Raw genomic sequence first — 27694 nt, forward strand, 5'->3', positions numbered from 1 at the left:
TAGTTTCAAAAATCTTTTAATAGCTGTCTCATTTAGGTTAAACAATGTTATGATAGGTTCAAAGAAATCAAAGCTCAATTCTTCATGTCCATCCAGTTCATTCACTGTTGGACAACTCCTGTATTTAACAAGAGCGTGGGTCCAAACCACTTGCAGAAGGAGCACTGTTCTGCCATAAAGAGTCATAGAGCTCCTTTTTCTGTTCTTTTCAAATGATGGATAACTGAAGTGGTATACATACAGCTACAAAGTAATTACAGTCATCTCTCTGAAGGGCTTACAGTATTCATAAACAAACAACAAATCAAATATCAGTCTAAGTTTACTCTGTACAAACAAGCCAAGTCAAAGCCAAAACCATGAGTTAGTTAGAGTAGGAAAACACATCTTAAGCAATATTTTTTGTTTATAGTGAAGCAGAAGTTATATCCCTACAGTGTACTTTGCTGAAAAGAAATGAAAATCACATAGAGCCAAAATATAGCAAGGATACTCAAGTGGACTACAATAAAGTACACAACATTACATATGCAAAACTGAGAGGTTAATTTTAACCAATGCCTAATTTACATTTCTGTAGCACAGATTTCCAGCACATCCACACGCCCACGCCAACCCACTCACACACACACACACACACACATGCGGATGCCATATTTGCACCACTGGATCGGAACATTTTGGCTGAAGTTGGACATTTTCATCAAGTGTGGCCATCATTTATTCACTGCAGCTAAGATTCCACAGTAAGTCAGTGTTTAAGCGATGTACAAGGCATTTTTGAAAGTAATTACAGTAAAAATACTTTTTCATAATAAGCAGTATGACATGAGAAATGCATATAAAATAGCTTGATAATAGCAACAGTAGTAATGCTTCTCCGCTTTTCCAAGAACTCCCCTCCGGCCGCCGTGAGTCGTAATGTCACTTTGTTCCACGAGAGCAAAATAGATATCACAGAGTAAGAAAAAGCTTCCCATACAAATCCAACTGTATAAACATTATACTAAGTTCCTGCTAGGTAAAGTTCCAGAAAGTGGAAAATGAAATGCACTTCTTTTTCTCTTTTAAACTGCCTTTGACAATGATTATTATAAAATGACTCTGCAAGTAAGACTTCCTACTATGAGAGAGCAAAGGCAGGATGTTGTTGGCTGCACACCTTTGGAAAAAGACGAAACAAACATATTCGATCCTAATTTACGTACACATTCTAAAGACAGCTGTAAATGTTCGCATTTCGCGTTTTGTCACATCCGCCCTCGTGCCAGGCTATACCCGAGTGGTCGAGTGGGTGCTGGGCAAGCCTGTGGAGCTGTAGCCAGCGGGAAAGGTGCTGTACGGACTCATGTTGGAGAGGCCCATCAGAGAGTTGGGGATCATGGTGATGTTGTTGGGGGTCATCAGGGGGATGTCATCAGGGGAGCGGCGCTGGCTTAGAGAGTAGCTGGGTGAGGCGTGAAGAGGATTGTGGAGGGCTTCACATGGGCTCCTCTGCTGGGACGACAGGGTCTCGTCCACCGTGTTGGTGTGGCTGGCATTGTTGCCTTTGCTCTCGCGCTGGGGGCTGGGCTGCTGGGACGTCTCCTGGCGACTGCGCTTGTCCTTGCGGTAGTACAGGGCAGCGAAGGCCAAGACGTTGAGGAAAAGCAACGACGCTCCCACGGCGATGGTGACGCTGAGCTCTGTGGAGTAATCCCTGGGGTTGGGCATGATCAGGGGACCCATCTCTCTGCCGGCCTCACCGTCACCATGAGACGTGGACATGGGAGGCCGGCCGGTGCTGCCGGACCTCTTGCCATTGGACTGGGTGGGGTCCAGAGGGGTGACTTTGGTGGTCGTTGAGGAGTAGTGGAAAACGTCGTGGAGGTTGTAGAGATGGGGCACCAGGTGTTTCCAGAAAGCTACTTTTGTGGCTCTGTAGTGGTCGCGGATCCGAGGCTTCAGGCCAATGTGCAAATACAGTTGGTCGTAGGGGTCATACTTGGACCAGGCCACCTCCTCGAAGCGATTGGCCTTGGTGTGGATGAACTTGGTGTCCTGCGGCACTGGCTTGTTAGGATCCCTGTAAATACAAGACAGAGAACCTTAGCGCACAGTAGATTCATGATTAGATCAGATTAGATTAGATTTAGGGTTGGAACCTAGATTTTAATGTGTAAAAAATGTTCAGTGCATTTAATCACCCTTTTTTTTTCCACGTACAAAAGTCCTAAAATAAAACTTTTGTATATACATCCACAAACAACAGTGGTAGTAGTTCCTTTTCCTGGCCCAGTGGAGGTTCCTTTTTGCTTCGAAAAAGACTATTGTTCTGTACTTTTTGTGCAAAAAAGGAGTTAGTCAATTACTGAAGTTATTAAAGCCTAAAGTATTACCTCAAAACAAAATACATCATCCCCAACAAAACGTCCCCCAATGCCAATGTCAGTCAGTGTTCATTTCCACATTTCTACAGATCTATTAGACCTATTCAGCTTCCAAGTGGAGACACTTGGAAGCTGAATAGACCTAATAACACTTTGCACCAATATGATGGTTGCAAGTGCAGATTAAAACAATTAAATATTTGTTGTTGAGATCATTTTGGTGCAGTATTTGAATTGAAAATATTTATTTTGTGGATACATGTTTTTTGATGAAAATGCTATTAATTTTGCTTTTAGGGCAGCGTTATGTCTTTTTCAGGCACATAGGGCTGTTTTATAGCACAATCCAGTAGCTATGTTATCGTCAGTTTTTATAAAAATCCCACCCACTAAACAGTTATTTGAAATCCTAATTCTGTGTTTCATAAACTTTTATTATGGCTTATTCTCGTTGCTCTTTTATGATCGTAGAATCACTTTAAATGTTGTTTTTAAATGTGATATATAAATAAAGCTGACATTGACCAAGATTAGATTATAGTTTTTAAAGATTATTGTCATCACATCTATAACGTAGCAAAATACAGTTTAGCATCTTAGCAGTTCTACAAAGAACAGCAAGCACATTATGCACAGCATAGATGACATGTGCAGTTAGAATAAAGTAATAAAATACAGAAGGAATTCTGATGTCATCCTTTTATAGCATATTAAAACATCTAAAAGAGAAAATAATGATTTTAATTTCCACTTCATGAACTATTCCTGAAATATGATCCTTGATAGTGATTTTAGCTGCATTAGGAAAAACATAAGAATTTTTACACAATTTTGCAAAATGTATTCATACATTTTGAATGTTTTTACATATTGTCATGCTGCAACAATTCTCAATGTTTTGATTGAAAATGTATGTGACAGATCACAAAGCAGAGCATGATTGTGAAGAATAAGAACAAGTAGACATCATTTTAGAGAAAGGGTGGGTGTGCATTTTATTCAACCTCTCGGTCAACACTTTGTAGAATTTGATTTTGTAGTAATTACAGCTTCAAGTCTTTAGGGAAATGTTTTCCCCATTCTTTGCAAAAACAAAAGCTCAGTCAGAGTAAATAGAGAGTGTGGCTAGAGGAAATTTTCTTGCCTTTTTACAGATTCACAAATGGATTTCATTTAGGATCTAAATCCCTAAACTGCAGCTTTGACAGCGTGTTTATAGTTGCTGTCCTGCTGGACAGGAGTAAGGGATCTCCACAGCATGATGCTGCCACCACTATATTTTCCACCATTCCTAGAGGCAATGTTTTGTTGATTTTGTTTTGCGCCATAGTTTGTTTGAAAATGACGAATTGAAGAGTGCTCCACGAACTGCTCAATGTTCACAAATACTCTCCGACATATATCTGGGGGTCTTTTAGATCAGTTGGACGCCATTCACAAACAATATGATCTCTGAAGGCAAAACTCCATCCGTGGAGCGTCTATACATTTGTAAGGCACTGCTGTGGTGCCATGTTCATTTAAGGAAGGCCTTTCTGAAATTCTACCAAAAGGGAAGACACATTTCTACAAATGATAGAGCCAAATAGGTGCACACAGTGTAATATTCCCATCTCTCCTCAAAGAAACAGCTTTTACTTTTTCCTACGCAGCGGCATTAGCAGCCCACAGTGACCCGCGCCGTGCTTTTGCCTTCTGCCGGGGTCAACCTACACAGAGATTTATTACAGCTGTAGAGTGCTTCCAGCAAAGCAGCAGAGGAGTCCTCCACTAAAATGAAACTCACTTAAGTGTCTCTTGGCTCAGTGGAAAAAAAAGAAGAAAGAAAGAAAAAAGACCCAGCAAGGCTTTGCTTTAGATAAAAGGCCTGCAGAGCTTCGCACTGTTGAGAAACAAAATTTTTCCTTTTTTATTAAAACAGTCGGCATCAAATTGAAGCTTGTCTTGAATAATAAGCATCATTTTGCACACCATGGACAACTTTCTAAAATTTTATTTTTGATGCGATTTCAAATCTCCCCAAGATGAAATGGAAAGAAATCTACAAAAACATTGAGACAGACAGATAAATGTTTGTTGCTTTTTAGTCCTATCAAAAGAAATAATTGATTTTCATAACAAATTAGAGATCCCAAAGGGAAAGATTATGAGATCCTTTGCTTCTGCCCTGGGGTAATAAACCGATATCAGTGAATTAGGATTCTACATCAGCATCATGAAAACAATATGAAAGAGAAAATCTTCTGTAAAATTAGAAATTTATACATTTTATGGTTAAATCGTTACATTTTATTAAATACTTAATAAAGTTTAAGTTTGTGTTACATTTAATGCAAACTTTGTGCATAAATGGAACCAGGAAGGTCCGTCCGTCCATCCATCCACCCACCCACCCACAATGCACTGACCTTAGAACTGCATTGAATTGTAAAATAAATTAGATCAGTAAAATCCTGCATCTGCTTGACGTCTAAATACAAAAAAATCTCGCACTTGCGGTTGTGTACAACGTGAATAGTGACACGAAAAACCGGATAAAATTAAAGAGCTTGTTGACATGCATCCTAATTAAAATTAGTCACAGCACAGGAAGCAGATCCTCGTTTCAGTTTTTAGGCTTTAAGGAATTTAATAAAAAGTTAAGCTTTTTTTTTTTTCCACGAGAGAATTTCAACTTAATAACAAAGAAAAAAAAAAAACGAGATAAGGGTGAGAGAGGCGTAAGTGGGAATTCAGGCTGAACTTAATTAGTGGACTCCACTTCAGAGAGAAACCAGCGCTGAGGCCACTTCTCAGTCACACCGGGAAGGTAAAATTAGATATTGGATGGGAATCAGAAGGTCAACTACAACAAATAAACAAATCACAATGAGGGAGCTTGTCGGCAGCTGCTGATGCAACTCACCCGCTCTTTGCGAAGTTGGTCCAGTACGTCATGACCACTGCGCTGAGCATGATGTCATTCCTGGAGAAGTTGCAGGGGAACAGATCCGTGGGGCCCACCATCGGGATGCCAAACACGTACGGCACCTCGTCTCCGTGCGCCGAGTCGGACCACACGGGCTTCATGAGGCTCTGGCAGTGGTGGTAGAAGGCGTAGAAGTACGTGGGCGAGCCGTAGCGGGCGTGCAGGTCGGCTGTCACCACTGACGGCTCCACCCACTGGTGGTCTGTGAAGAGGGCGACCAGCGTCTTCCTCCTGGTTTCCGGATTGTCCTTGTCGGCCCAGTCCGTGTACATGAATTTAATAGTCTCCCTCAGGGTGTCCTTACCCTCCGGGTAGCCGTACAAGCTGTCCACAAAATCTGACACGGCAAAGTCAAAGTCGCTGCCGGAGACCCCGTCCTCCAGGTCCATCACGTTCTCCACAAAGCGCAGCCCTTCGCCCTGGTTCACGCCCAGCATGATGTCGTAGTTAAGGAACTCGCCCTGCTCCATCAGGATCTCTGGGTCGTCCGGGATCACGTCGCCGTCAATGACGGGGCCGAAAGCCACGCGGTAGCGGTCGGCCTGGATGTCCTGCTCCACCAGCTCCTTGGCGCTCTTCTTCTGCAGGCAGGACACCATGTCCACGGTGTCCAACACGTTGCAGCCAACCCTCTCTGCAAGCATGCGAGTATACTTGACTGGGTGGTAGTTGACAGCCCAGCTGGAGAGCGCTGATCCGCTTTGGATGATGGCTCTGTGGAATAGACCTGGAAAGAGAAAATTCTAAATTACAAAAAAAGAAAACACAGGATAACAGCTTGTGTTTAACCTAATAAATGTTTTCTGATTCATTCAGAAAAGCCCTGAGCAAAATCCTGATTCATGTCACATTGATGTAGATTCACAGTTATGATTGTTTTTGGTTTTACATTCCATATATACGGTTTACACATATGGTGACTGACAGACATAAATTTAATTTATGTGTACAATTGTATGCTGCTCCATCTTTTTCATGAATGAGTATTAACTACAGGGTTTTCCCCATTGCATTATAAGCCTGGCTGGCCACCAGGCTTTACTTGTGCCCCCACCAGGCTAATCATTGCTTATTTATTTAAGTCTTTTAAAAATGTTTGCATGCTTTTTAAAAAAAAAAGATTTTATAGTTTGTGTTCAGACATGGTGACATTTTAAAATTTCCTGTCAACTTTAAACATTTTAACTCAAAAACACAATGGCTGCTGGATGAATGCCTTAGCCCCCAACCACCGGGCTTAGCAAGTTTACTGGGGGAAACCTTGAACTAATGTCCTCACCATGCAAACAAAATATTTGTGAATCCTCTGATTTTTTAAAATGTAAAATCCTCATTTTAATAATTAAAGTCCTTGTTTTTTTGTTTGTTTTTATTATTGTACTTATTTTTCTTCCATCTAATCAGTGCATGCAAATTAGTAGATTGGTAATACGTGAAAAAACAAGAAATTTTAAAGGGATCTCAACTGTGGAAATTTTAAAAAAATGGGGAAATCAAAATACAATTGTGGCGCATTTAAAAATGTGTTTTGAAGGGGAATTCATCACACAAAAAAGAGCAGAAAGGTAAACAGAATCTTGTATTTAATTGAAAAGGCATATTGAACAAATGGAATTGATGGGGGGAAAAAAAGATAAAATTCACCCCTGAAAAAAAGAATCTGGGCAAAAAAACCCCAAATTTATTTACAGCAAGGAGATTGGGGGATTGACAGATGAAAGCAAACAAGGAAATTTGTGATGTGCTTTGATAACTGGTCAGAAAGGCATAGAGGAGCAAAGAGTGATGAAACCAGAGCAAATGGAAGGTTGGTAAGTATAGAAGTGTGCAGAACTTGTCTCTTTTTTTTTAATGTAATGATAAAAATGTCCAACATTTAGTCTGCTCTTCCTTTCATGTCTTTCATGCGTGTGCCTCTCTATGCAGATCACGTCTGGGCATGTCAAACTAATGGTCAATTTGCAACACCGTGTCAGCGAGTAGGCGTCTCGCTTTTACTCCACCAGTTCTTTGCAAACATACTGTAATTGTAGAATCGTTAATATGGTGTCTCTAACAAGCTGCGGGGCTTACACAGACTGCTGACGCCAACTGTACAGGGGGCGGGTGTGTGCAGAGAGCTGAATATGCAGTAACCCTGATCCTTCAATGTTGATACAGGAAACAAGCTGCTCTTTTGAATTGTTTACATGTGGTGCATCACCTCCGTCTCTGGGGAGTTTGCATGTAAAGCGACACGACTCTACCTAGGTGCTTGAATGTGTACATTCAACAGAAGAATCTTGCAGCCGTAGTGTTCCTGCAGTTTTTTTTGTTTTTTTTTAATACATTTTTCTCAATTTCAGGGCAGCAGTGAGTGGGTTTACTTCAAAGACAGCTGGAGGTCTTTGTGCATTGGCTGTAGCGAGAGAGAGAGCACATCCAATACAAATTCCTACAAAGGACAGCTGCTGCAACCTCTCTGGCACTGATGAAAACACAATCTCTGCCCTTCTTCTGATTTTGTGCAGCATCATTGAGTGAGCTGGAAGATTAGTAAAGCAACAATAAGAGGGTTCAATTCTCAGATGCTGAAATACAGACATCTGAGACTCGCAGGGAGGCTTTGAGAGGGCGTCTATCAAATGCAACAGCCGTGTGCTACCTGCTTTTCAAGGAGTTTCAATCACAGAGTGCGGTGGGTTGTATCTGCTCTCTCGTTGGGTAATATCGTTAAATTACCAAAACGGGCCGTTTTGCAGCGTCCAGCAAAACTGTCTAATATATTTTGCTGGGATTTGATGTGAGGCCAACACAAGGGTTAGATTATAAAACAATAGTACATCACAGGGCGCAGTTCAATGCATGGTATAAAAGTGGGAGAATATATACCTAAAATAGTATTTTTTTTTACAGTTTAAATACATTTCAGTTATGGAAGGAAACGTTTTTGAGGCTGGTCAAGACCTGAGACTGGGACAGAGGTTCACCTCCAGCAGGACAAAAGTCCTAAACATGCAGCCTGAGCTACAAATGACTGGGTTAGATTAAAGCATGTTCAGCTGTTATAATGGCCCAGTCAAAGTAAAAATTTAATCCAATTGAGAATCTGTGTCCAGGTTTAAAAACGTGATGTCCAGAGCCATCCAGTTTGACTAGTCTTGAGCTAATTTGTGATCAGAAAGGTAAAAAAATAATTTTCTCAAAATGAGCAAAGCTGGACGTAGCCCCGAAGATTTGCTGCTCTAAATTAAGCAAATGTTTTTTTTTTGCTTTTTGTTTTCATTTAATGGGAACAGAAAAAAAAATCCACATCACACTTTTCAGATTTTCATTGCTGTATTTTTAAAACAATTTATAATTTTAATTTCCATGCAATATACTTCTGTTGTGTTGGTTTATTACATAAAATCCCAACAAATGACACTTTGTGGCTACAAAGTGACAAAATATTATATCAATACCTTTACAAGTCATTCAAATAGTTAAAGACTTTTTTTTTTTATTTCAGCGCTGTCTGTTAGGCGAAAACATACTCCTTATTTTAAAGTTTTGAAATAAAGCTAAACCGATTTGTAAAAAGTCACTGCTATTTTTGGTATCTATTCAACTTTGCTGACATGCACACAATTGTAAACAACTCCATTGCAGCGCATCTGAAAAGCAAATCAGCTATATTGGAAAAAAAAAAAAAAAAAAACTCAGGTGGACCCAACAGCATGCTGAGAACTTTATAAAAACAACAGGCTTCTTTGAGAGATTCACATTTTAGGGGGAGAGAGAGCTTTTAGACTGATTAGTTTGTGTGGAGAGGAACAAAAGCAATCACTTACTTAACAAATACCCCATTTACCCCACCCTGTCATCATAACACTTCATCTCCCCGCCAGAGCATGTAGAGCTATGCATAAAACATGAAGAAAGTTACAAAATAAAAGTACTTGGTTTGAATATGATTATTATTTAAAACAAAAAAACATGGGAAAGCACAGTCGGAGCATATTGAAATGAATGACTCAGATATTGACTGATGAAGCTTACATGTTGCACATTCTTACCCTCTGAGTGGTGGGACAGCGTCAGCAGACTGACACACGAAGCTCCGATCCCTGACCCAAAGACGGTAATGCGGCCTGGGTCTCCTCCGAAGTAACCGATGTTTTTACTGATCCAGCGCAGAGCCTGAATCTGATCCAGGAGGCCGTAGTTTCCCTTCGCCGCCTGGTCACCGGTACTGAGGAATCCTGATGTATACGAGGAGGCAACAAAGGCAAAGCCAAGATTAAGGCTATGTACTACAGTGCAGTCACATCTTTGATCCAAGTCTGTTTCCCTGCAGGGAATCTCAATGAACAGAGACAGGTTCCCCTCAGGTGTAAATATGCTTTTACGCTCTCCCTCTGTGTTTCTCTGCTGTAGTCAGCTCCTCATGGTAGTCCCTCAGCACCGCACCCCTCTTTGTGAATGGGCTACTCATCAAATCTGAAATCTCCTCTCAGAATAGTCACTTTATCCCATGTAATGTGCATGAATTAAATTGATAAAATAACATCAAACTCAGAGGTGCTCTTGATCCCTCTGCTTGTTCTCCCCGTCTAGTTGCATCCAAAACTCCCGGATAGGAAGCAGACTAAGCAACAGCAACAGCAGCACTGACTGACCTTGTGAATGCTGCAGCATTTATTATTTAAAGCATTTTCACTCCCAAGAACGATACAGGTTGATAATTTTGTCCCGATTAGATAAATATACGGTGAACAGAAATAATTGGGGGTAACAAGGACTTTGTGCAAAAAGCATTTATGAGGATTTGTGTTGTTATTCCACAAATAAAATGACAGCATTTCTAGCTTAGTTAGATTTTCCCATGCATTTGCGTGTTATTTTATAGTGAAAAGTGGAAAGTAAAGACCACTTTGGCAGGTAATTCTGAGGTTCATGTGGAGAGGTAAAAAGCTGTACTGCTGATAAAATACCATGAAATTCATTATTTCAGATAATAGGCTTTTTGATTTTGACATTGAGTCTTAATAGGATATTATAGCTTTTTTTTTTTTGCCAATCTGCTGTTTATGAAGAAACACAGGTGTCATATTATTAGCTTGTTAGTAGGTCATGTTCAGGTAGACTGAATGGCTCGCTGCCTGAGAGAATGCTGCTCTAAGCTTGAAAACTGAATTTTGAAAACAGCATTAATTACGTCTAATGGATGCTGCTTCCTTTCAGATTTCATACCATGATGTTTAAGGGTTTTCACTGCAGGAAATATGTCTAGACAGACAAAATTTGCTTTTCTTTCAGGTGGAGAAGAAATGGAAATAGCTTCCTTTCAACCAGTTGATTGTTGGTGGCCATTGTTGTCCCTATGCTAATCACACCTGCAAGGAAATCTATACTCATTCCAGCTAATTCTTTGTCATCTGGTGAGACTTTAAACTCTTCACACTGACAGAAATTGTTAGCAAATTTGTAATCTTGTAAGATTCTCTTTTTATTTTCTTTACTAACTAATGCGTTTACATACATATGTGCAAGCACAACTAATTAAAAGAGGCCAATCTTTCCTGACTTTTCTGAGTTTGTGTTAAAATTTCTGCCTGGATATTTTTGCTTGTTTTAATTGTACACAGTTCTTTAAATATCCTGTGAGTAAATATATATTTGCCCGTTTATCCGTAACAACTGGAACTTTCAATATCTAGCAAGTTATTTTCGCAGTTTACCGTCTATTTAAAGAGCGCCCCTCAGATTAATTTCACTCCCTGCTACGGCGGGAGAGAAATTACCGTAATAACCCAATATTGGCAGGAAAGCGCAACGTCTCCCCTTTCAGAAACCGTTGGAATTCTTCAGATAGCGCGACGTGTGGCGGAATTACTGTACTGCAAATTAGGCTGGATCGCCGCTGTTCTATCAGTGCTACCTCGTCAGATTTGGTAGGACGGATTTACGGGTAGCATAGATAAACAAAACACCGACGCTCCGTTTAGGATAGGGTTAAACTGTGCTTCGGATCGGCCCTGCTTGGAAACCGAGGCGCTAATGAGACTAAAGAGGGTTAAACTGCGTTTTTGAAGTTACCATACACACACACACACACCCACACACACGCACACACACACACACACACAGTATAGTTACCTAATATTCCAATCCTGTAGTTGAGAGTGACAACAACGACGTTCCCATAACTGGCCAGAATGCTGCCATCCATCATGTTCCCAGTGCCCTCCATATAGGAGCCTCCGTGGATGTAAACCATAACAGGTCGGGCTTCAGAGTCCCTTATATCTGCAAAGTTGACACACACGCGCACAACCCCCACACACGCACACACACACACATGCTCAGAAAACAAGTGCAGGGACAACAGCACTGAAGTGGAGAATTAATCGAGAACTGTTGCTGAAACTTTATATCACAACTGCCCAGTATGAGGTATGAGAGAGGTCTGCTAGGAAAATGTGCTTGGAAGCAAGCCAGAGTGGTAGGTAGACCTGTGGCATAAAAGCTGTAATGACAATCAAAAAATGCATGGTAAATACACTCTGACAAGAGTTATGAAACTAATCAAAAATTTTTTTATGAGGCATGGAGGTGTCGGCCCAAGCAGACTTGCCATACGCACTAAATCTAAAGTTATCTCTATTGGACGTGAAAAGAGAAAAAGGCTTTGATCAAAGTATTACACACGATATTTTGTTTTATCCATATATGGACTCATACGCACAAGGTAACATTAAACGTATGCTCTCTGGTTGTATGAACCAGAAAAGGAAAAAAATCCAGTTCACTATACTGACAAATGAGTTTCTTTAGACGGACCTTTAAGGGAGATAAGCAGATATTTCAGTCTGCGGATCAATGGGTGAAACAATAGATACGGTGCACTTACTGAAAAGACTGCAACAATTCTCAATTCAGGACAGGAGATGCACTAATAGAAAACCTATGCAGTCATAAATCAGATGGCCTTATTTTTATTTCACTCAAAGAGAGAGAAGGAAAAAAAAAGAGAACACAGTTGTTTGGAAAAGGGAAAAAAAAGAGATTTGAACAAGAAGAATCCATGCATCAAAACTTTTGAGCTGGTAGAAAAAATACCTTCAGATATATGAATCTCAGCGTGTGAGAAAGCCGCCCCCCTTTTCTTGTGTTGGCTTCCTGGGATTCAGAAAGGAGGAAAAAAAAAAAGAAGTACAAAATTCAAAAAAAGCAAGGTAGATTTGACTGCGCCTCTTATTTAATATACCGCTCCAATCAAAGAGGCAGCATGAAGAGGAAAAAGCCAGAATCTCTTTCTGGCAAAAGAAAAACATCAGACAGTTTTAAGTATGGCAGTTAAAAAATGGACAAACTGGTGCTATGAAACAAGGAAAAGTTTGTTTTTTAAGTACATTTCTGCAACCAATAGAGCTCCATCACGTTTGATAGGCATAGATTCAAACGATTTAAAACTCAACATCAATTCCAAGATGTTATTTTGATCATTTTTGCATTATTTTCTCCAAGCTTTTACAAACTTTGATTCCCTATTTAATGACTTTTCACCATAATTTCACTCTAAATGTCAGGAAATCATTTTCATAACTCTGTCAAGCACAACTGCATTTGTAAATAAATCCCCTACAGGCTATACATGTCAAGCCGATGTGATTTGGTAATTCTTCTGTGTGTTAAATATGAATTCCAAGACGATTTTCCATCCAGAGCATAATTTGCATGTTAATGAGATCATTTTTTAATTCCCCCGAATGAGTAATTATATTATTAATTCCACAAATGTCTATTAATCAGGCAACAGACAGACAAGCTTTACTTTAGCCTTGGTGCCACATTTGTCTGTTTTGAGATGTTTTAGCCTAATTTAAGGAAGTTCTGTTTAACTGATTCCCTGATTCTGCAGGTCTGGCAGTAATTGGGTCTGGTGAAACTGAATTCAGCTTTCTATAAAAGAAAAAAATTATAACTCGTTTAGACAAGCTGGTTTGGACAGCTTTTTTAAAATCAATCAATTAAATAAAGACCTAAAAGCTGATCTTTCATGTCTAATATTGAAATTTGCTGATGATCTGAAACGTCTAAGTGTGGCAAAAATATTCAAAAATGTTAGAAATCTGTGAGAAGCATCTTCACATCTTTGCTGCAGGCGACGGGATTACACACAGAAATTATTCTTTAGACGGGAGTGACTGAAGGTGAATCCTTCATTATTCCTGCAGAATACATTATAAAAAAACACAAAGTGTATTGCTCAGCATAATGAATAATTAACAAGACAGAAGGTGCATTTTAAAAAGCTGAGAAATCGGGAAAATACCTCGTTTGGAAGTACTGGGGACTAGTCCTAGAGAAAACACCTGAGCAAAAGCGAATAAATATTGAATCACAAAAAGCACGAGGTGCATTTCAAATGAACAAAAAAAAAAAAAACAGAGGACCAAAAGGGTCATGTTGCTTTTCTAACGCATTTGAAAAGGAGAAATTTAATTGACCTGCTTTTGTGCCAGGTGGCCAGGCCCGTAGGGATCTCAGGCGAGGGGATTTATGAAATGCATAGCCTGCACCATTTTGGACAGCTACCTTTCAAGCAGGCTGTTTATCGGCTGTTGCTATGCTACCATGGGTAAAAAATAAAAATTAAAGAAAAACAGTCTCAAAGAGCGGTGTGGCAAATAACACAAACAGAATCCGGTTCAGCTCTGAATGTTGAATGTTTTGCACCGAGCGCCTGCGAGGGGAGGTGAAAGCCTCTCAGAAATTGTGCTTAATTAGCACCTTGAAGTAACGGGAATTAGGAGAAAACTGTTAGTCAGAGCTGGATTTCCGAATCACACAGCGTTGCTGCCGTATTACAATGTTCTGTTAATCTACAGATTCGCAGCAGACACACAAAGTGTTCCCTCGCCGGTTCATTTCACAGCTCAGAAATAGGAAAGGATTCAACATGCAATAGTCAGTTGACTCCTGCGCTTCTTTAATTGGCCCCCAGCAGACACACTGTCTGAACAAAGCAGTGACTCATTAATAAGAAGACGATTTTGGCAAAAAGAAATGGATTTGAATAAAGGAAAGTTATTTCTAAGCAGCCCTTATAAGGCAAAGGCTGAAATGAGATTCCGATGAAATGCCACCCTGGCCATTGTTCTGAAATATCTATTATCACATGTCTAGAACAAGTTGCTATTGTTGGTTGTAAACTGGGGAAAATGATTATCTGACTGACAGCGTGTATTTTTTGTGGTTGTTATTTTGGTATTTCGTCTTAGATAAAACAAAATATAAAATTAACACCTGTTACATGTTTTTTGCAGTTTTAAAACTGTATGTAACTTTTATAAACATGTTGTTTTTTTACATGTTTGCTGAAACCATGTGCCATGACAGTGTAACATGAGACGGAAAATAAATAAAGGTTCTCTGTCCTCTCCGTGTGGTTCTACAGTCATCTCTAGAAATTGGTTAAAAACAACCAATCAAAGCCAGGAGGAGGGACTTAGCACTGTCAATCATGCATGTGTATGCACTGCTCACACCCTCCCACAACAGAGCCTGTCATGAATACACAGGTGAGTAAGCATGGCTACTGATGATGGTGGATAACCAGTTTTCCTGTGACGGTGAGTTGTTTCTCCGCCAACACATACACGAGCATCATTGACAGCACCAAGACCTTCCTCCTGGCTCTGATAGCTTGTTTTTGATCAGAAGCAGCATATTTTTGCAGATGGCTGTAGGACCATAGGGAGGAGACATATAGGAGCTTGATTTTTTTATTTCACAGATTGTTTGTTTCATGTTACACTGTCATCATATAATGACAAGTTTGAACAAATAAGTAAAAGGAAAGAAAGATTGTTTATCAAAGTAACATACTGCGCCTTTAAATGTGTATTTCTGAGAAGCACAACTACAAGCTGGTTGATTAGTCAGGCTATCTGCTCTGGTAGCAAGTCAGCAATGCACTACTAAGTGTCATGATCCGTGTTTCTATGTGTTTATTTTTGAGTTTCTGTGTGATCCTGTTCCCTGTTAGTCCTGTCTCTGCGTCTTTCCCCGTTGATTGTCTCCCAGGTGTGTCTCGTTCCCGTGATTGCCCCGTGTGTATTTAGTCTCCCCTGTTGTCTGTGTTCTTCGTCGGGTCCTTGTCAATTGAATGTCAATTGATGTCTCCTGTCTCCTGTCTCCGTGTTGCCAGTTTTCCTCGTGCTGTTTCCCCGCTGTTCCTGGTTGTTAAGTTTATTTCATTAAATACTTATTATTTTTGCTACATCCTGGGTCCTGCCTGCGTTCTCACTCACCGTAAACCACCGCCTCATGACAGAAGGACCCGACCTCTAAACGGTGAGGAACGCCACCTTCATCATGGACCCAGCGGACCGTCGTTACCTGATGAGGGAGATCAGGAGATACGGCGATGAAATGGACAAGCCCTATGCGCCTTTCAGCCGGCTCAATGCCGCCACTCGTATGGCGATCCAGTTGGACCGGTGGGTCCCATTTCTCCCTCAGCTGGGCTTGGTAGAGTTCTTCAGGCAGGTAGAACTGGAACTGCAGACAGTAAAGGCGGTGCTGGCTGCAAGATCTATGCCAGCCCACCCAGCTCCAGCAACTGCCACAGCCTGCCCGTCTCCAGCCGCCGCAGCCTGGCCTCCGGTGTTTCCCGCGCCCGCTGCCGGCGTGCAGCCTCCGGTGTTTCCCGCGCCCGCTGCCGGCGTGCAGCCTCCGGTGTTTCCCGCGCCCGCTGCCGGCGTGCAGCCTCCGGTGTTTCCCGCGCCCGCTGCCGGCGTGCAGCCTCCGGTGTTTCCCGCGCCCGCTGCCGGCGCGCAGCTCCCCGAGCTTCCTAGTGTCCCTCCCGAGTCCCCTAGTGTCCCTCCCGAGTCCCCTAGTGTCCCTCCCGAGTCCCCTAGTGTCCCTCCCGAGTCCCCTAGTGTCCCTCCCGAGTCCCCTAGTGTCCCTCCCGAGTCCCCTAGTGTCCCTCCCGAGTCCCCAGCTCCCGCAGCAGCCGGCGCTCCGCCCGAGCTCCCAGCTCCCGCAGCAGCCGGCGCTCCGCCCGAGCTCCCAGCTCCCGCAGCAGCCGGCGCTCCGCCCGAGCTCCCAGCTCCCGCAGCAGCCGGCGCTCCGCCCGAGCTCCCAGCTCCCGCAGCAGCCGGCGCTCCGCCCGAGCTCCCAGCTCCCGCAGCAGCCGGCGCTCCGCCCGAGCCTCCGCCCGGCCGTCCTGCCGGTCCCCCGGCCTCTGCTCCGCCCGGCCGTCCTGCCGGTCCCCCGGCCTCTGCTCCGCCCGGCCGTCCTGCCGGTCCCCCGGCCTCTGCTCCGCCCGGCCGTCCTGCCGGTCCCCCGGCCTCTGCTCCGCCCGGCCGTCCTGCCGGTCCCCCGGCCTCTGCTCCGCCCGGCCGTCCTGCCGGTCCCCCGGCCTCTGCTCCGCCCGGCCGCCCTGCCGGTTCCCCGGCCTCCGTTCCGCCCGAGCCCACGGCCTCCGCTCCGCCCGAGCCCACGGCCTCCGCTCCGCCCGAGCCCACGGCCTCTGCTCCGCCCGAACCCCAGTCCCCAGCGCCTGCAGCAGCCGGCGCTCCGACCGGCCCACCGCGGCTCAAGCTCCGCCTCCTGCGTCGCCGCCCGCCGCGGCTCAAGCTCCGCCTCCTGCGTCGCCGCCCACCGCGGCTGAAGCTCCGCCTCCTGCGTCGCCGCCCACCGCGGCTGAAGCTCCCACGAGAGGTCTACCTCCTGTGCCGTGGACGGCCCCCGGAAGGGTTTTTTTTGTTTGGATCTAGTTTTGTTTTCTGGACTCTGGCCCTCCTGCCGTCGCCCCTCCGCCCACCCTGTTGGGTTGTTTTTTGTTTTTTGGACTTTTCTTGTTGGGCGCCTGGTAGTCGCCCCTTGAGGAGGGGGTACTGTCATGATCCGTGTTTCTATGTGTTTATTTTTGAGTTTCTGTGTGATCCTGTTCCCTGTTAGTCCTGTCTCTGCGTCTTTCCCCGTTGATTGTCTCCCAGGTGTGTCTCGTTCCCGTGATTGCCCCGTGTGTATTTAGTCTCCCCTGTTGTCTGTGTTCTTCGTCGGGTCCTTGTCAATTGAATGTCAATTGATGTCTCCTGTCTCCGTGTTGCCAGTTTTCCTCGTGCTGTTTCCCCGCTGTTCCTGGTTGTTAAGTTTATTTCATTAAATACTTATTATTTTTGCTACATCCTGGGTCCTGCCTGCGTTCTCACTCACCGTAAACCACCGCCTCATGACACTAAGCAGGCCAGCCATTCACAGCTTGCTGGCCTTTAATAAGATTGATGCATGTTGCTTTTCTTTTTTTTTTGCACAATGACTGTGTTTTTCACAATTGCTTTTCCAGACAGCCACATTTTTTTCTTTTTTTTCCCCTTTTTTTTTTTAGTAGCTTTCATTCTGCTGGCTGACAGGCAGTGTGCAGCAAAATGTAAGGGAAGGGCAGTGCTAGGTTGGATGTTGTAGTGACTGTATTAAAGTTTTAAAGTTGTGACACAATCATTGGTTGCAGTATGAGGCCTGGAACAGCTCACCCGTGCTCAGTGGCTGAACTGGATATATATATATAAAAAAAGAACTGCTGAATCGTAAGGAGTCACCACTTAAACTCTCTGGAGATAATGGTCCTGTTCCTGCCTCCATAGCGGGAACCTCTCACAAAAGAAAAACAACCAGGATAAATGGAAGTTTTAGGAAAATAAGTCCACGTGGACAAATGTTCCCGGTTTGATCATCAAGATGAGCCTCTGACTCACTAAAACTGGTCCTCCTATTCATTTTAACACAAAACAAATGCACCATCATAGCTGATAAAACTGCAGTTTTGCACAAAAAACCCCCACATCCATTATCTATTCTTTCTATATTGAGCACCCTGTCTCTTTTGTGCTCTACTACATAAAACTCTGCTGTGGGGAAAACAGGGTCCACCACTGACTCCCACAGCAAGCTCAGCTTATGATGCTTTTGGTTTGAAAGCTACATTACTCTCTGTTTTGCACAGGGCGAGAAAAAAAAAAAAAAAAAAAAAAAAACTGCCGTCACTCGGGCTCTTTCTCTGACATCTCATTAAAAGGTTTCTAAACTGCAGGAAGTTTTCAAAATATAACTTTTTATAACCTGCCGGCAACCGGTCGGCCCCTGTTCCTTCTGAACACTTTTGATGGCGAGGCTGTGATTTAAAAAATAATTATTTTCAAATCTATAAAAGCAGCTTCGTTTACTTTCTATAACAACACGCTGTGTTGGTTTTAGAGCATCATGTTAACTCACAAACCAAACATTTCTGCTTGTGAGATGATGGCATCATGTAGAAAAATGGCAGCATTGCTTAGAATGATAAACCAGCCTTTCGGTGGCAGCAGTGGCATGAGCAGTGGTCGCAGAGTTCATGGTGATCACAGAACAACGAGCAGCGGCGGCGGCGAGCGGCAGACATGGACGGTCACGGCTCTCGTTTTTGTTTTGTTTTTTACCCCACCCACTCACCATCCTCCGTCGGCGCGTAGATGTTCAGGTACAAACAGTCCTCGCTCTGATCCTGAATGTACGTGGCTACTGTGTCCAGGTTATAGGTGAACCATATCGGCATCATAATCTCTGGCGCCGTGTTGTGGATGTTCTGCGGGCACACGGGCATGAAGTGGGTCGCATTCTTGACCCCGGACCACGGCGAGGGCTGCTCGGGGGGCATGAAGCGCTTCTCGCCGACGGGCGGAGCGGCGTAGGGGACCCCGAGGTACTGATCGACGGGTCTGAGGACCTCGCTGGGCACGGGCACCCGGAGGCCCCGCAGCTTCCCAAACTGGGTGGTCACAGTCGGGTAGAATTTCTGGCTTGTGGCTTTGGTCAAAGACCAGGAGGAGCATAACATCCACCAAAGAAGAGCACAGTGAGCGACGGTTGCAGTCCCTTGCTGATGGAGCAGGTGTGCAGGCGACAGATGGCCTTTGAGTGTAGCCAGCCACATGGTCTGGGCAGGACAGTGCTGTTACACAACACAAACGCACACTCTAGTGTCTGATTAGACCCGCTGCACTGACCCCGTCAAACAGGCATCACTCGATTCGTCTTGAAATCCAATAGTTATCGAATGCGGGTGCACCTCGGTCAGGAATGGATCTGCCCCGCTGCGTGTTTTCATGGCAGTGCGTATAGATCTGAAAATTAGAAGAGATCAGTAATATAATTAGATCACACAACATTTAATAATCGTTTGAAATCTTTACTGTGCAGTGAAGAAATCGGAGTGAAAACTAAGCACTTAGTTTGAATCTCCAGCAAAAACGAATACGCTAATGGGGGGCAGGGGGGTGGAATCTAAAGCGAGAAGAGAGTCTACAGTTTACAATTCATATTGTATGTGTTTTATTGCAAATGTGAGTCTAATAAAAATTGAAGACCGATGTCTGAGATGCTCTTTGACTGAGGTAGAAAAAATATCCTGTGACAAATTGAACTCTGGGATTCTGTTTTGAAATGATGGTCTGTTTCCCTCTAAGCTAAACAGGAGGACAGGATGTCATCAATGCAACGGCGCAAGAAACAATAACCTGCGGCTATAACAAGGTGCACTGCTGCTCATGGGACGAGTGAGCTACACACTTTACAAGCGATAATCATTATGATACATTGGTTTGGCTACCAAAGTGTGACAATTTTATTCGGGAAGCTCAGAAGCTCAGCTTCTCTTTACGTCTGAAGGACAGTTCACAGCACGAGGAGCATGCAGTGACAGACTCTCATTGGTCCGAGTGAGATCACTTTGATTTTTCCAGCTTTTGCTTCTGCATTTCAGTTGTACTTTTTGCAGGCCAAGAACTTTCCTTCTGAGCTTTGAACTCCGCGACGATGGAGGATTTGTCTCGTGCCACGGCGCCTCTGCAGCGTTTGAGCCAAGCAAGGATTTCGAGAGGATAATTGAGGGTGTTTAGAACATATCAGGGCAGCTGACCTGGATGGCTTATGACACAGCGAAGGTGGAGAATTGTGTCAAGGGGGCGAAGGGGGGGGAAGCGTGTTTGTGTGAACCGGAGGAGGCGCATCGCGGATGCAGAGCGGCTGTCTTTGGAGAGGCTGAACCGCAGCCGGTGCTGAGTCACCACAAATTTAAACTGCAGATTAAGTGCTGTAAAATCGTGCTCTGATATGCTGCGTTCAAGTTAAAGTCGCTGGTTGCAGCGTTGTTGCTGGCTGGCTTTATTAAAGTAGCGTGTGTGTTGATGTAATTTATAGCTATGAATCGGAAGGAAGAAGTTAAATATCTACACCTCTAATGCCTAATAGAGGGACTTCTTGAGGCCAGACGAGGCAGATATTGAGCTTTTTGGAAACAATGAAAAGAAGTATGTTTGGAGAAATCAAGGTAAGATTTTCAAACCTGAGAAGGCGGTACCTATAAGGCTTAACATCTAATTCACTGGTGTGGACATGGACTCATTGAAAAAACTTTGATCCAGCGTGGATGATAAAAAAATTAAAAAAATCCACAATTAATTCAAACTTTGTGTGCATAACCTTTGTAAAATAAAAATAAAATAAAAAATCCACGGTACTATGTATTCTCAGCAGCGGGATCTGCGTATCAAGCAGTGTGATTTACTTTCCAACTTACAGCAATTAACATCGGCTTTTCTCAAAAGCGTACCGACTGTTTTTACAGGAAGAGGCGAAGCCACGCGGCGACACATGAATCCTCATCAGAAGTGATTCAAAGCTTTGCGGTGGGAATCCAATTTGGAACGAGCACGTATTTTGTTGAAAGTTTACATTTTTCAGCTCCATCTTTCGGCTTGTGCTTTCTAGATGTAAACACATCGTTTGGCTGAGTTGCAAATCAGTGCATTTTAATTTAATCACATTGTGCACACAATTCTGTCTTTGTTTAATACGAGGAAAAAAGGGAGATAATTGAGAATTGTTTGAGTTAGAGAATCTAATGTTTCCCAGCATCCAAAGCTATATACACACACGCTTTTTTTACACTTAAATGGAAAAAAAAAAACATGTCTATACTGCAGAATACTAATCTCCGCTGATCTATCTTATCAGTCGAACCGAAATCTGAAAAGCACTTCTCAAGATAAAAGGCGTTAAAAGCTCCTTTTGATTTTTTGGTAAAAGGAACAAGACAAACGGCAAATGAAATAAAATTCTTTCAGATATAAAAGACCCACTCTCCAGGAATAAAATTTAAAAAAAAGAAAAAAGAAAAGCTCCTGACCTGCCGATGCTTTCACTGTTTAATTTTCAAAACCTCTGCACGATGAATAGATTATTTGTATCTTTCGTGTATCTTTCTGTAGATCTAAGCAGCTCTGTTAGAGGCTGACATGGAGATGCATAATGGAAGTGTTGCACATTCCCAGAATAAACATGTCTGATGGGACCACACAGGCACCGAACCCTCCACATACAGCAGAGTAAATTTAGGCTTGCTGAAAGATCCCACGAAATCTTCCAGAAAGCTGAAACAATCTGTGCCGAAGGTCTCTTTGTGGTGGATTTCAAAAAAACAAAAAAAGAAATGTGGTTTTGTTTTACTTTAGCTCCGATTTGTCCCCGTTTCAGCAACAGCAAACTGATTACTAGAGAGAAAGATTTTTTTTTATCTAAGAATCTAATCATTTTCCGGTTTCAAACATAGCACCTTCTAACATCCTTAAGTCAAACACATGAATCGATGTCACTGATTGTGCGTTTGTTTTTTTGTAAAGTCCAACTTTTAATCTGAGTGCATTTATTCAGTATGGGTGAAAAAAAAAATCCAATGTTTAGATGCAAATGCAAGAGCTATATTCCTACAGTTCCTACAAAATAAATAAAGCATTGCTTCTTTATTTGGTCTTCACATAAACTTTATAGGGCTCTATGATACTTAGCTGCTCTTCAAAATGGGAAAGACAAGAGAACATGCTATTTGTGTTCCATGTATTGATTTATAAAAGTCAGGGAATGACTAAAAGAAATCAAAACTGCTTAAACTTGCCCACATCTAAAGTATGAGTAAGACTTAAGTAGAAACAACCGAGATTGTGAAGAGCTAGGGAGTTTAAAAGAGCCACATCATATTATAATGTTGTAATAAGATATTAACTTATTGAAGACTTTAAAAAAGATTATGATCTGGTTACCGGTATCGGGGTATACAAAGATTTTAGAAAGTTAATTACAAACCTGCTAAAACTTTTGCCGTGCCATTTCTACAGATTGTCAGTTTCTGCAGCTTTATGGCGCATAGAGTGGTCCAGCACTATCCTTCAACACCTGCTCCTGCACACTGCTGGTCAGATGGCTAAAAAAAGATATCATACTTTTTCTTTGCTTACGTCAAAAACAAATTTGGCAACTTGGAGATGATTCCAGTCATAAAAAACATGGAAAACCTTAGTGTGTAAATTAAAGAAGTACCATTTGTCAATTTTATACCAATATTTTTCAAATAATGATGTTTTAAAACCACAGTTTGCCAAGCAAACACAGCAAACCTGGTAAGCAACCAACACCGGAATCTACCTGAACAGACAGTTTGCGTTAAAAATCATCCATCCATCATCTATATCTGCTTGTCCTTAACAACTGACTTTTTTTATTTTTGCTTTTTTCTTTATGACAATGAACCCCCCACCACCACAACCCTAAACCCAAACTGTTAACAAGCCGGACATTAAAACAAGCTTGACAGGAACAGCTGCGTTGCTTGTCTTCCATTTAGCTGGTTTGTGATGAAAGAAACCTGTGCCACTTCTTATGCCAGCCTGTCAATGCACAAAGCAAAACAAGCTTGTTAACCTAATCAGATTTATTGATGAGTTTCGTCAAAAAGACTGCTACTACAAGCTCAATTTTTAATCTGATGAACCTATCAACAGAGGGGACAATTTCCCCCGACTAACTCGCTAAAGTAATTAACCATATTTCTGATGCACCCAGCTTTCCTCTGCCTCTGCACCATTTTGTATGCACTATGGGGAGTGTAAACACACACAGACACACACACACACACACACACACACACACACACACACACACACGCACACACACGCACACACACACACGCACACACACACTCATTTAAAAAAAAAAAAAGGTGGCTCTGTCTATCTTTCACAGGTGCTGTGTATCAGCTAACAACAACATCATTACTGCCTGCCAATTTGTGAGCGATGAGACAAATCAGATCACTTTCCCTCTCTCGCTATCACAGAGGTTCATGTGAGAGGAGTTGGACTCGTCTGCTCCGGGTCCAGCTTTGTCTGTATTAATTAACAGTCATGAATGTTCCCTACGGCCAATAAAAAAAAAAAAAGAGAGAAAAGGACAAGGCTTTCTTTTGTCATTTATCTGCCATGACAATGATGTAAAGCTCCTACGACACTAACAAGGAAGTAGCAGAGAACCTGGTTTTGTTCTGTGTAGACAGGGACACGTCTTCTGCAGGTAACGTGGGCAATGCGCCCCAAAAGGATTTATTTTTAGTCGTTGTGGAAAATTGCATTATTAGGAAAAGTTGTTGTAATGGTAAGTTGCCTGAAGTTTGAGGAAGCGCCGGCAGAAGAGATTAAAAACAACTGGAGGTCCAGAAAATTTAAATGAATTCCTAAAATGATTTCCCTTTAAATTACACAGACATGGCGCAAGTATCAGTCAGCATGCGCCTTTCTTCAATCTGACTTCAAACCAAACATCTAACTGGCCGTGCAAAGCTATTGTGGATTATTTCAGAGGCATACACTATAAAACAGGATTTTTTTCATAGTGGAGTTATTTAAATTTTAATGAAACTTATTAGTTTGTAAATGGAATATTTAATTAAGGTTAAATTCTGACAACTTTAACTGCTTTGTTTTGTTAACAAACCACATGTCTGATTGAAACCTACAACACGATGTTGGTTTGTCTGCCACCAATATTCCAATTTGTCAAATCCAGTTCCCATTAGAAAACTGCTGGGGTTTACTAATACACATGCTAAAATTGGTCTTATTGTGGAAAAAAAAAAACATAGTACAAGTTAACTACTCTCACAAAATGTTCCAAAAGTTTGTATTTTGGAGTAAGAATTTAAACTTGTGTCCAGTTTGAGCTACATTAGCAAATGTGCTAATCCAGCTATTATGCTAGCAGGCTAAGACATCGTGTTAGAATAGATGTGGAAACTATAACTTAAGCGATAAAATAGGTCTATTTCAATAAAGTTTGAAGGTTAATGACCCAAAAATAAGACTTTTTTTTATGTTTGTATTTTCTAACATGGAGAACACAGCAGATATGACAGAAACAGAAAACATGCTTGTTGGTCACAGCTTTTCTGCCAAGTAGCACCAAACAGAGGTTTATGTTGATCTTTGCAATTCTTTATTGTCTTACACATTTTGAAGCCTTACTTTAATATCCACGTGTATTGTTGTTTTGTATGCAACTTTTTATGATTTTCTTTTCTTTTGAAAATTAAAATTTATTTCTCTAAATAAAATTAAAAATTCATGACTGCAGTTGTGAAACTGTATCTTTGGGATTATTTGGTGCAGATCGATCTGATTGCGTATAGGCTTTAGATGTGTGCTATATTTTGTAAGGTGATTCGGGGTGGAAAATATTATAAACATGCTGTCACTGTTTTTTTTATTCACTGTTGACTGGCAAATATTTGTATCTGGATTTATTTATATATAAATGGACAGATATCGCATGTCAATGATTCTTGAATGATACTGAAATCTATTTGTGTAAAAGGATTTAATGTTAGTTAGAATTGTGTTGACATTTTGAAAACTAGTTGTAACCGGCTGAGGGATTTTTGTGTGATCTACCAACACTAAGTGACACAAGTGGAAGAAATATGATTAAATGTTTTACAAATTCGCATCTGAAAATCAAAACATGCAGACATTAGATCCCACAGACTCAATAATCTTTTACAACCTCTTTCCGCTGCAATTATGCAGCAATTACTTTTAGGTATGTAACTAGCAACGCTGCATATTTAGAGGTAGAGACTTGCTTGCATGTTTATCTCTGCAAACTTTCTCAAGCTAAGTCTGTTTAGATGGAGAGTGGTCTTTAAGTCTTGCCTCAGGTTCTCAATTAGATTTGGGCCTGGACTTTGACTAGGTCACTCCAAAATAGATCTAAGCCATTTTATTAAAGCTCCGTGTGCATGTGTGTGTGGTTGTTGTGTGTCACACTGACTTAGTTTCCCTGTCCATGCTGATGAAGCACATTTCCACAGCACAATGCTGCCAATTTCCGCAGCTCCTCCAGTTACCATGTGGCTCTTGGACATTTTTTGTTGTTGTTTTTATCATTTTCTTTTTTCATTTTTAAATGATTGTAGTTGAACTAGATCTGTCCAGGGTGTACCCCACCTCTTTGACCACTGAAGACTTGCATCCTCCATTCGTCATAGAACATGGATGGACATATTTTTTAAGGTGTACCAATTTACCGATTGCGTTAGTTAAGTTCAAACGGTTTGCTTTATCAGTACATCTATTATAAAGCATTCTGACATTATTCGCATGTACCACAGCACACGCTGAAAGAAGCACTTTTATAATCTGTAATGGGAAAGAAGGTTAAAAAAGCTTTATGGCGAGCATTGAACGGGTTAAGTTGACTGGGTAGCTTAGACAGACATTATGCCCAGAATTGAATGAACAGCATACCCACCAAAAAAAATTAGATCTTAATGTTTTACAGCCAGATGTTTATAATTATGCCACGTTGGTTTGGGGAATTACTTCCCACAGTGGCGCCCACAGGGAGCGGGATAAGAAGAGCGATGGCTGGAGCAATTGTCTTCAACAACTGTTTATTTATTAACGTATTAATGCTTTCATTAATGTATTATTTATTCATTACTTACTTAGCAGCTCACTTGAATGTCTGCTAATCACTTACCAGCCCCCTCGCATCCAACATTTAATAACAACATAATAAAGCGTCTGAAAGACTGTTGGATTTTTTTTTTTTTTCCCTTTTCTGGGGGGTTGGGGGCCGGAAAGGTGGGGGTCAGTAAGTGAATGTACGAACAACCCCTTTGTAAAGTTTCTGGAGGCGTCCCTGTTTCATATAGGAAAATCCTTAAACCCTTAAACTCCAATTTAGCTGACTCAATCCAGGGTTACAAACCTATTAGAGGGATTGCTATAATCATGTTTCACTCTACCAATACCATTTCTACACCTACAGCACCGACAACAAGCACACAGTTCAACACCTATTCAGTGCAAATAAAAATTTGTGGGACATCTCATCGATTGTAGGGGTTTTGATGCCTTTGAGGGGGGAGGCTAGAAATGAAAGCAGCTGAGATGATTTCAAACAACGGGACCAGGCTGCACAATGTCCTTGTAATTCGACTGCCTTGGAAGAAACGGTGTGTCCCCCCCTCCCAACCCCCTGAATTTGCCAGTGGACTAGACAAGAGTGGGGATGGATGCATGGATAAAGGGGAGCATGTAGGGATCACTCAGCATAATAATCACTGCTTCATAAATTAACGCAAGGATCCAAACCCACAGAGAAAACCAAGCCACAGCCCACGTAGCATCGACAAAACTGCTGTAGTGTGTGCGCGTTGTGTCTCACGGTGTGACTGGGATGCTTGTTTAATCTAGGTCTAGGACGGTGGGTGAAGAAAAAAAAAAAAAAATCGGACAACGTGGAAGGAAAATATCGAGAGTGAAAAAGGAAACCAATGCATAACAGAGAGCAATGGGTTTGTGGAACAATCAGCCCAGATGTCAGCTATCAATCAGGACAGAGATTCGTCTCTCGGAAGAGAGAGAAGAAAAAAAAAAAACAGCATCATTAGGTTAACTCACCTGCTTCTACACCAGCTGAAACGCGCTCCATCCCAACATTTTCCTCCATACCATTCCCGTCAGTCAGGATGCAAAACGAGGAGAGCTGGAGAAAGAGGAGAAGGAGGTGATGGTGGTAGTGGCGGTGTGTGTGTGTGTGTGGGGGGGGGATCTGTATAGAATATTCCTCCGGCTTTAGGATATCAAACACACGGATCTTCGCTCTTATCTGCCGCTTCGCACAGCCTGTGTGCTTTGCGCATTCACGACGCCAAGGTCAGGAGCGCCAACGGTTTTAATGGAGCGCCCACCACACAGATCTCTCTACGGCGCCCACTGCCAGCGCGTTACCAGGCAACCACCGGGATACGCCAGTGCATTAAATCCCCCCCATCCCCAAAAACTAATAATAATAATAAAATAAATAAAACAGTATGGGAGGGAGAGAGAGAGAGAGAGAGAAAAAAAATCCCCGACTCATTTCCAATTTACAAACCATCAACTAAACACCTTCGACCTCGGACAGCACTCATGCGAGCCCAGCGCTTTGTTGACGGGTGCAACCCATCTGCCTT

At 42.3% G+C, this 27694-nt stretch overlaps 1 protein-coding gene across 2 annotated transcripts; it reads right to left on the minus strand.

Annotated features, from left to right (window-relative positions):
- LOC103475751 (neuroligin-3) lies at positions 1 to 27689 on the minus strand. 2 transcript variants are annotated; one of them, XM_008427603.3, is made up of 7 exons: positions 27141 to 27689; positions 18802 to 19472; positions 12421 to 12480; positions 11458 to 11607; positions 9375 to 9560; positions 5275 to 6064; positions 1 to 2065 (listed from the first exon to the last, which is right to left on the minus strand). In XM_008427603.3, the coding sequence occupies exons 2-7, from the start codon at positions 19280 to 19282 to the stop codon at positions 1273 to 1275; spliced, it is 2460 nt and encodes an 819-aa protein (XP_008425825.2). In that variant the 5' UTR covers positions 19283 to 19472; positions 27141 to 27689; the 3' UTR covers positions 1 to 1272. The 2 variants fall into 2 exon arrangements, with proteins under 2 accessions (XP_008425825.2, XP_008425826.2); XM_008427604.3 differs by lacking the exon at positions 12421 to 12480.
- Between the last annotated feature and the right edge of the window lie 5 nt (positions 27690 to 27694).

This window comes from Poecilia reticulata, chromosome 14 (assembly GCF_904066995.2).
Source record: "Poecilia reticulata chromosome 14, P_reticulata-male-v2, whole genome shotgun sequence".
In the NCBI taxonomy this organism is placed as follows: domain Eukaryota; kingdom Metazoa; phylum Chordata; class Actinopteri; order Cyprinodontiformes; family Poeciliidae; genus Poecilia; species Poecilia reticulata.